This window comes from Gadus macrocephalus, chromosome 5 (assembly GCF_031168955.1).
Source record: "Gadus macrocephalus chromosome 5, ASM3116895v1".
NCBI classification, from domain to species: domain Eukaryota; kingdom Metazoa; phylum Chordata; class Actinopteri; order Gadiformes; family Gadidae; genus Gadus; species Gadus macrocephalus.
In genome coordinates this window covers 6,648,325-6,658,643 of record NC_082386.1, presented here as the reverse complement: position 1 = coordinate 6,658,643, position 10,319 = coordinate 6,648,325, and the positions used below count along the sequence as shown (strand labels likewise).

The 10,319-nt window shown below is 47.7% G+C and overlaps 1 protein-coding gene across 4 annotated transcripts in view; it reads right to left on the bottom strand.

Moving 5' to 3' along the window:
- Window positions 1-370: 370 nt before the first annotated feature.
- The window catches only part of LOC132457633 (CAP-Gly domain-containing linker protein 4-like), a 37,389-nt gene continuing 27,440 nt past the window's right edge, over window positions 371-10,319 (bottom strand). For all 4 annotated transcript variants that reach the window (XM_060051899.1, XM_060051898.1, XM_060051897.1 and 1 more), the window contains exons 12-15: window positions 8,402-8,525; window positions 4,693-4,757; window positions 4,307-4,385; window positions 371-2,666 (exon numbers count right to left, since the gene is read on the bottom strand). In XM_060051899.1, coding sequence (XP_059907882.1) covers window positions 2,279-2,666; window positions 4,307-4,385; window positions 4,693-4,757; window positions 8,402-8,525 — 656 coding nt within the window. In that variant the 3' untranslated portion in view covers window positions 371-2,278. The remainder of the gene's footprint in view (window positions 2,667-4,306; window positions 4,386-4,692; window positions 4,758-8,401; window positions 8,526-10,319) is intronic.

Sequence of the window (10,319 nt, the reverse complement as noted above, 5' to 3'; positions counted from 1 at the left end):
TGTTTGACTGAATCTCTCCTAAGTTCCTCTTTCGAAAAAGAACAGCAAGGCTTAGAGTGGTTTCCCACTGCAGATGCGTTTGAATTGAAACAAAACTGGAGGTATTAGGATTGACATCTCATTTTCTGCATTGGCGGAATAACTTTTGTACTTTTGTCTAGCATTGAAATAAGAATTCACCTGACAAAGCCCTTCCAGGTGTTCCAAGCTGTTCGGTAATGCACATCACGTCACCATTATGACCGGAGGACAACTTGTTTTTTCAAACAACCAAAGCAGGGAAATGGAAAGGTGTACTTTTTTTACTATGTACTTTCACACAACCCACACTTTTTACTGCACACCGCCCAAAGAAAACAAACAAAAATGATTAAATTAGAATATAATTCTTTATTGTGTAGTTTTACAAATGCTGCTTTCGGATGTTTGTTTTTTTACACTGTGTGGAAAGGCCTTGCAAAAAAATTTAGATGGATCAACATCAGCAATCTGTTGCCCACACAAACACACGCACACGCACACATGCTGTGACAGATGGTCACAGCCATTAGTGACATTTAAAACCAAAACTATACTGCTAATATGCTCTTGAATAACCAGAGGGAAAAAAGAAATAAGAAAGGCAATAGCGACAAATTATTGAAAAGTAGAGTAATAACATTGAAAACAGCAGCATTAAAACACTTGTCAATAGGCCAGGCTGCTAAGCTGTGATACAAAGGAGATGAATGCCAGCCTTTGACACATTCCCATACTTTAATGCGTTTTAATAAAATCTAGAGGCATATATTTTTGACCTTGGGCACACGGTCCTTAACAATCACCAGACAGATCCATGAGTTCATGGGAGATACACACTTAGTTTCCATGGCTGTTGTGTTCTTCATACCCTAATGGGACCTGACGTGGATGTTTTCTCTGAAGCAACAGGGCCGGGGAAGGCTCTCGCGCTAGCCCTAGGCCAGATTAGGATTTTTAGAAATCCTAAAGATTTTAGGATTTCTTTACTTTTGAAAAAGTACTTCATGCCCAGATCATTGATGCTGTACTGGTGGCGAGGTGGGGAAAGCTGTTGGTTGTCAGTCATAGAGACGCAGGCTCAAGCTTTTCCATTATCTATTAAAATGTCTCCCTTTGAGGGTGACCTATATGGCCTATACCTTTAGCCGGCCCTGAATGGGGTCATTCTCCAGAGCTAGATCAATAGCAGCCCTCTGCTGAATGAAACAATCCAGTAACCAAAGGAAACACCTTTTGAATGGCACGTGTGACGACGCCTTCCCGGTGATAAACTGCTCTAATAAAGCCTACTGCGTTCACACCATGTTCAGTTTCTTAGGCAACAGTTGTGCTTCTCTCTTGTTTACGATTGCTGCAAACACAAGGTGGTGTTCCATGCTGTTTAAAGCTATAGCTCCAGGTGCTTTAGCAGCCTTACCATTCAAGCCAGCCAAGCTATTGAGTAAGAGACTCGCGTTTAACACAGATTACAGTAAAAAAGATAACTAAAAACGCACCAAAATACAACGTCCTCTAATGAGTTCTTTGTCGTTTGTTTGCTGGTAAGCCATACGACGACCCTGTATCAAAGACCCTCATTCATTTTCAAAGTGCTCCGTTGGCTTTTTCGATATATCTCTGCACCGGGAGTTTTTCACTCTGAGATATAGTCAACACAGTGCTTCGTCTTTTGGAAAATAAACCTTACAGACGTGCTTCTGGGAAGGATAAGGTTTTAAAGGCAGAACGTTCATATCACCTAGTTTATTGTCTTAATGGTTTTCGTTGTTTTTTTGGGACACCGTTGATAGAGAGTAGTGCAGTAGGCCTATATCTCGTCTTCCAGACTTTTACAACCCGCCAAACCGAGGTTGCGTCTCCGATCTTAGAGCCAACGTGAATAAAGTGCTTCACCTCATAATGTCTTTGAATAGAAATCTAGCATTCCAGCCAAAAATATATATGGAACAATTTTACAGTGCGCTAACTCAACGCACACAGAGGATTAAAAAACAATTAGCGCAAAAAAAAGGAATAAACAAAGGTTATATAACAGCATACCCAAAATGCTAACTTTGAAATAAATCGTTTAAGGAAGTCAAATTAATTAGGTAGTCAAGCAGCACAAGAGCTACTTGCAATAAACTCTGCAAAACACTGTCTAGGTGCCTTAATTAGACTAAACACACCCTGCTGCACGCTCGCACTCACGCACGCGCACGCACGCACGCACGCCACACGCGCACACGCCCTAAACTCCCGGCCTCCCGGCGGGGGTTCAGCTGATGTCGTCGACCAGCCGGGCGCCGTTGACGCCGCGGTGGGTGACCCTGCTGGGCCGCACCAGCACGCCGTGGCCGGGCCGGCAGGTGAAGTAGCGGCGTCCGCCCACCGCCCCGTCGTTCTTCCCCCGGGGCGCCCGCAGCTCCAGGCCCAGCCACAGGCCCGCCGCAAAGTCCGCCGCGCCCACGTAGCGCACCAGCGCCGTCGCGTTGGCGCTGGAGAGCAGCACCTGGGAGCCCACCCGGAGGCGGGCCTGCCCGTCGGCGCCGGGGGGGGCGGGGCTGACGCTGCTCCGGCCGGACGTCCCGCCCCCCCTCCCCCCGCCGGCGCTGCTGTTGCTGCTGAGCGTGTTCCACCGCTGGCGGTGGGGGAGGGAGCGGCGCCTGCTGGGGGAGAGGCAGGAGAGGGGGGGAGACGAGAGGGTTTAAAAGGGGAGCGGGGGGTCGAATGTGGGAGGGAGGGAGGGAGGGAGGGAGGGAGGGAAGGGGGGGGGAGAAGAAGGAAGTACAGAGATAGAGACTGGCGGGGCTGAGGGGCATCCCTGGCAGGTGAGAGACATTCAGTGAGGCAGGGGTTGGAGGGGATTGATCCCGGGACACTCCCCCCCAGCGGTCCCCCTCATTATGCGTTGGCTATTTAACCGAAGCGCCCTGCTGCTGACTCACACTGCCAGGGCTCTTATCAGGACCAACTCTGGAGCGCCAGTGCAAGAAGGGATCAGGAGGAAGGGGAGAGAGAGGACAGCAAGGGGGGCTGTTCAAAAAGGAAGCGCAAGAGACACAGAGAGAGAGAGACACAGAGACACAGAGAGAGAGACAGAGACACAGGGAGATAGACAGAGACACAGGGAGAGAGACAGAGACACAGAGAGAGAGAGAGAGACGCAGGGAGAGAGACAGAGACACAGGGAGAGAGACAGAGACACAGAGAGAGAGACAGAGACACAGAGAGAGAGACAGAGACACAGAGAGAGAGACAGAGACACAGAGAGAGAGACAGAGACACAGAGAGAGAGACAGAGACACAGGGAGAGAGACAGAGACACAGAGAGAGAGACAGAGACACAGAGAGAGAGACAGAGACACAGGGAGAGAGACAGAGACACAGGGAGAGAGACAGAGACACAGAGAGAGAGACAGAGACACAGAGAGAGAGACAGAGACACAGGGAGAGAGACAGAGACACAGAGAGAGAGAGACACACAGGGAGAGAGACAGAGACACAGAGAGAGAGACAGAGACACAGAGAGAGAGACAGAGACACAGAGAGAGACAGAGACACAGGGAGAGAGACAGAGACACAGAGAGAGAGACAGAGACACAGAGAGAGAGACAGAGACACAGAGAGAGAGACAGAGACACAGGGAGAGAGACAGAGACACAGAGAGAGAGACAGAGACACAGAGAGAGAGACAGAGACACAGAGAGAGAGACAGAGACACAGGGAGAGAGACAGAGACACAGAGAGAGAGACAGAGACACAGAGAGAGAGACAGAGACACAGGGAGAGAGACAGAGAGAGAGACAGAGACACAGGGAGAGAGACAGAGAGAGAGAGAGACAGAGACACAGGGAGAGAGAGAGAGAGACAGAGACACAGGGAGAGAGACAGAGAGAGAGAGAGACAGAGACACAGGGAGAGAGACAGGGAGAGAGAGACAGAGACACAGGGAGAGAGAGAGAGAGACACAGGGAGAGAGACACAGAGAGAGAGACAGAGACACAGGGAGAGAGAGAGAGAGACACAGGGAGAGAGACACAGAGAGAGAGACAGGGAGAGAGAGACAGAGACACAGAGAGAGAGACAGAGACACAGGGAGAGAGACACAGAGAGAGAGACAGAGACACAGAGAGAGAGACAGAGACACAGGGAGAGAGACACAGAGAGAGAGACAGAGACACAGGGAGAGAGACACAGAGAGAGAGACAGAGACACAGGGAGAGAGACACAGAGACACAGTGAGAGAGACAGAGGCGGAGGAGAGACAGTGGAGAGCGAGGGTTTGACCAGAGGGCGTGAGCACCTGTTGACGGGGCTCCTGGGGGCACTGTCCTTCTGAGAGGCGATGGCCGTGGACGTGCTGGAGCTGCGCCGGATGCTCCCTGGAGCATATATAAACGTAAATAAATGTAAATAATGGCAAATAAGCTGAATAGAGTAAAAGAAATGCAAATAAACGTATAAAAACGTCAATAAACGTATGAAATCCGAAATAAACGTCAATATACAGAACCCTGACGAAGAGGCATAAAAATGACTCCCAACTGTATATGCAGAAACCATGATGACCCAGCACTAGGCAGGCCTGATGGGGAATTAGCACCGCGCGTGTTTGGAATACATTCCGTCACGCGCAGACGGAGGAAAGACATGAATAAACAAAAACTGAAAGGAGAAGAGATGAGTCACCGGTGAAGGGGCGGTTGAGCCTGGAGGAGGAGAGCTCTGAGAGGCAGTCGACGGACCCGTGGATCCTATGGAGAAGGAGATAAACACAGGCGGACACGGGGGCAGTGTCATTCAGAAATCCCATTCATTCTTCAGAGGTACACTGCTGAAGTCGCAGCAGGACGTGTCAATCATTAAACACGCGGTTGAACAGGGTGACTGAGTGACTTAACATCCCGATGAATATGTTGTCCCGACACTCGTCAACGCTTGACACTTGAATGGCAAACTGTTTGCTTGAACCCCTAAACATTAGAAGTACTTCCAGGTCAAATGAGCATTGCAGTCCAGAGGTGGTGGCCGGTGTAAAGTTGGTTCCATGTAAAATATTCATGACATGCCACGCGGCTGGCAGAGTGCAGAATGCTGTGCATCAAATGAATACCAAACAGCAAACTAACTCTACCCTGTGGGCGCCAGCCTTCTGCTCATGCATTACTCTCACAAGGGCAATGTTGGTTTATTTTCATCCATTTCTACCAGATTGGCCTATGCATACCTGGACACTTATGTGTTGTGTGGGAGTTGTATTTTTGATAGGCAGAGGGCAATGGGGTGTAGTTTAAATCAGGTTAGCAAGTTTCTGGTTTACATTGTATGCATGTCGCCTTCCGCACAAGACCCTTCACAATTTCATCTTGAGATGTGCTTTGGAATTCAAAATTATTTTTGGAAAGTCGAGCTCTGACAGTCTATGCTGATACATTTGGGTGTGCATGTGGCAGTGTGTGCGTGTGCCTGGCAGTGTGTGAGTGTGCGTGCGTGCGTGCGTGCGTGCGTGCGTGCGTGCGTGCGTGCGTGCGTGCGTGCGTGCGTGCGTGCACAAGCCTTGGTTAAATAGTTCAATGTTTATAAGGAAGGCGTTGTAATTCATATTACAACGCCTGTTTACATCCACCATTCTTCCAGCTGGTGTGAAAGCTCACACAGTCGACAGTATAGAGAAAAACAACTCAGGAACACAGACAGTTGGGTAATTATAAATCAGCAGATAACCATAAATTGGCTGGTTGTACAAATTGAAGGGCTAAACGCATTTCTGAATAAACAGTGATTTGCAGGGAACATTTATCACTGTTGTTTTCAGCCTGCGTGTAGTAAACTGACAGTGATAAGGTTTCATTTTCAGACCTTCCAAATAAGAATAATACGGCGGAGTGCAGGTGGCACCGAGCTCTTTATCGGAGGGCACCATCTACCCGGCTTAACTTTAGCCAGAAAGATAGCAGAGTTCATATGCAGCCGGAGAAGAAATGTCCACAACCCCCCTTCCCCCCACCTCACCCCCATGGAGAGAGGCCCGATAAATCCTGTTATTGACAACTGTCCGACTTTGTGCATTTTTCATGAGTCTCACAGTGGCGATGACACCGGCCTGCTCAAAGTCATTATATCAGCCGACAGCCCGCGCTGAGGAATGAGCACAGACAGCAGGGAGATGACAAAGGGAACAGTGTTATCGTGTTCGCTAAAGGGAAGGGAGTGACCCGCGGAACAGAGTGTCAGAAAACTAAATAAGTAAGCCAGGGCTTAATTACTTCTTTTTTTTCTGCCTCTCCCCCTAATGGGCACTGATAGGTGCTGACAATGGGAGAAAAAAGGGAGCGGAGAGCAATTCAGTGGATGGAGAGAGAGCGAGAGACTCTCCATGAGAGGACGGATCCATGCTCCGCTGAGCGCTCCCATACAGCCCCCGGTTCATTAGGAGGAAGAGAGGGAGACGCAGACCAAAGAACAAGACATTAGGGTGGAATGTGGGGACCGAGAAGACAATGTTGCCTTTGCACTCTTGTGTTTTATGTTTTTTTAGCTTATGGGGAAAACTGAAAGGGATGATAATATAGCACCAGGTGTGAGTGTGATTATGCATTACCATAGCCTTTTGCCAAAAGGCAGGATTTCAAACAGCTTGTCGCACTCACACCTGGTTGCATTACACCCCCCCTTTAAGAGCGTCTTTTTTAGGAAAAGCAGTCGCAGGGGAGAGGGCGACGGGGGGCCGAGCGAACTCCACCAGAGTGGCGCGTGGGCGCGTGGGCACGGGGCAACGGCACACATTGGCCGAGGAAGGGACGTAAAACTGATGAAACTCAAGAGGGGGGGGGGGGGGGGGGGGACATGAGGTTGATTAACAACACATCACTGTATCCCGCGGAAGTCCTTCTGAGTTCACAGTCACTTTCGGCCACGGCCGCCACATATAAAACCAAACAAACACACCAAAGTCACAGAAGCAGTAGTTAACCTACTTCAGTTCAAATCTAGAGTCATTCTTCGCCCGCGGGAGCTCGTAGAGATATAACCTGCTGTTCTGCTTGTGAATATTTGTGTCAGACAATGCTTTTTTTTGGAACACTACATCCATAGGATTAAGGAGCCTCCAAAAATAGCTGCTCTATGCTGCTGTTGAGTCTGCACTTTGTCTGGGCGCCGTGCAAGCCATATGTAACTTGAGGGAGAAACAGGGCCTGCAGCAGAATGGGCCTCTGTTCCCCGGGCATATTAATAGGTCAACAAGACTGGTGTGTGGGAGTGGCCGCAGCCAGATCAGAGCATTAACCAGAGGAGGGGATGGGAGGGGACGTACATACATACATACAGGTGCTAAGAGACGCTGTCATTGTTGTTATAGTAGGCCTTGATCATTCCACTATGTTCTGATTCCGATTGGTAATCAGATGCGCAACATTTCTTAAAAGCGCCAGCTCCATTTGATTATAATGTGTGGAAATAATTGTGAAATTATAAGTGAAAGACATTTAGTAGTTAGAGTTTGCTATTGTTGGAGTTTTACACCACTTTAGTGCAGTGGGTATTCATCTAGTTGGGGCCACTTTGTTACACAATGTGTTTCTGACAGATGCCATGGATATTTGGTAACACTTTGTAATAAGGTGCCATAATAAATAGCAAACTAGTCATTATCTAAGCCTTTGTTAATATTTGTTAATTGTTACTAAAATATATATTTGGCAAAAGAGTGTCACTGGTTAGGGTTGGGTTAGGGTTATGCAAACAACTAATATTGAATTAATGATGAAAAAACTATTAACTTTTGCCAAATATATATTTTAGTAACAATTAACATATATGGGCGTATATATATATATATATATATATATATATATATACTGTATATATACACTGAGCCGTTTTAATATTCAACAGTCCTAAACGAGGCATGCATAGTCATTAAAAACATCTCTATCCGCGGGGGGCTGCTGTGGTTGGCTCATTACAAGGGGCCGCATTACGTTTAAGTTAAGCGCCACGTGAGGCCCCGGGGCCACTGGTCTGACAACGCTGGCTCTCATTAATCACCATTTTCCACACTCAAAGTCAAACATGTGAACAATACTGCAAATTAAAGTGTCAAAGCAGCTCATTACGGCCCTCAGATGTCGGGATGAGGGGCTGTGAAGTACAAGCTGCAGCGATGTGGTGCACCAAAAACAAATCACAAACCAAAAGAGCACATCAAGGGGCATGTATGAACAGCAACGTTGAACACACACACACACACACACACACACACACACACACACACACACACACACACACACACACACACACACACACACACACACACACACACACACACACACACACACACACACACACACACACACACACACACACACACTTTTGTGATGAATTTGGGTGCACTCACCTCTGGACCCGTGATGGCGGTGCGAAGACGCCATGTTTGGGTGGGCAGCTGAAGTATCTGAGGCCCCCCACCGATCCGTCATTCTTACCACTGGGCTTGTCCAGCTCGATGCCCAACCAGAGCCCTGGGCACAGAGACACACAGGGGACATCAGAAGACGAATAGACCCCCAGCCAACTCAGACTGAGGCAGCCCTGTGGGCCAAAAGCATTTCTTAAACCACTCAATTGCCAATAGAGAAGACCCTTTTGTCTTGTAAAGTGCCCAGAGTAGAAAGATGGCTAGCATTACACCCAAGAATACACGATTGGGCAAGGTTTTATTGAGGTAGTTCTTCTCGCATTAAAAAGCAATAAAGCAGCATTTCAGCTACTGGCACCGTGGTCGCTGATCTACAGCGTTCTGCGTTTGATAAGTAACAATAGTACTGCAGTAAAAGTGTCGACACTGCCGTGATCCATTATGTTCATTTCTATAAAAGCGCACTCATTGACTTTCTCCACCTCCACACGTCCGCTGGAAGGCCATCAAAATATGCCATTGAGCCATTATTGTATCATCATCTCCTAGTTCCTAGGCTCTGGGTAACCAGCCAGCCCGAGCCCCTGGTTCAGGGGGCTACGCTGCAGGCCGAGTCCTTCAGAATAATGTGAAAGGTGGTGTACCATTTAGTGGAAACCAGCAGAATGGACTGAGCAAAAATATGACATAATATTCACGTGTTTTAAGTATGTGTTTTAAGTATAGTATAATCCCATGAAAATAAGAATCCTTGTGTTTCGGTACCTCGGGGAGAGCTCTTTATAACTACATAAGGAGAAGGTGTCTTCCAATGAGGCAGCCATCTTGCATCCGCATGTTTCTACAGCGGCCCAGAACGGGCTTACGGTTGTGGAAACTGAGTTTAAAAAAAAATGTTTTGTGCGAAGAGTAGTAGGAAGAAGGGTGCTTGCTATTCCCATGGCTACAACCTATTTGTAGTGATTTCTAGTGACGGTGTTGTGGAGGAGATTTATAATGAGAGAGGCTGCATACTTTGTGCCCGAGAAGCTTAACCCTCTCAGACGCGGACATCAACATCACCAGCCAGCCAGACGGATCTCCACCATACTTGCCAACCCTCCCGATTTTCCCGGGAGACTCCCGATATTCACTATCCTCTCCCGTTTTCCTCCCGCTGTTAAAAATCTCCCGCAATTCTCCTGATTTCTGACAAGATTTCATGTCTCCCTTTCTCCCCACTTTCGTTATCATCACAACAACCTGTTCTTCAGAAAAGGATATTGTTTGAGCGAGCCCGCTGTTACCACGGAGACGTTTGCCGCCGCTCCGTGGTAACAGCGGGCGCGACCAATCAGAGACGTCTCTCTGACGCTACTCTAGTATTCTTTCTTCCGTTATTCTACCCGCGCTCGTGAATAAACCTCAGAGTATTTAAAAAGACAACAAAGAAGACGAGAATGGAGTTCGCTTTTCTTACTACAAGGTTTAAAGGTACTGGCTATGGTGCCCTTTGTAAAGTTTGCCCGGTAGATTTTTCCGTGGAGCACCGCGGTCGGACGGACATAAAACACCATGCCAATACAGGCAAACATAAGAAGGCAGTAGCTGCTTCAGAGTCTCAGCCAAGCATCGCTGGTTTGCTGGGGAAAGGGAGACCAGATGCAGTCATATCATATATGCCGAAACAAAAATGGCAATGTTGGTGGCAAAGAATAATATTCCTCTGAGCTTTACTGACGAAATAAATAAGTCAGTAAGGGACATGTTTCCTGACTCGGATGTAGCAAAGAAGTATGCCTGTGGGAGGACCAAAGCCGCACAGATATTGAAAGGTAAGCCATTAACATACCCTTAGAAACATATAAACATTTATTTTTTCGTAATGAAAATGATAAAAACAATCCATATAAGGATA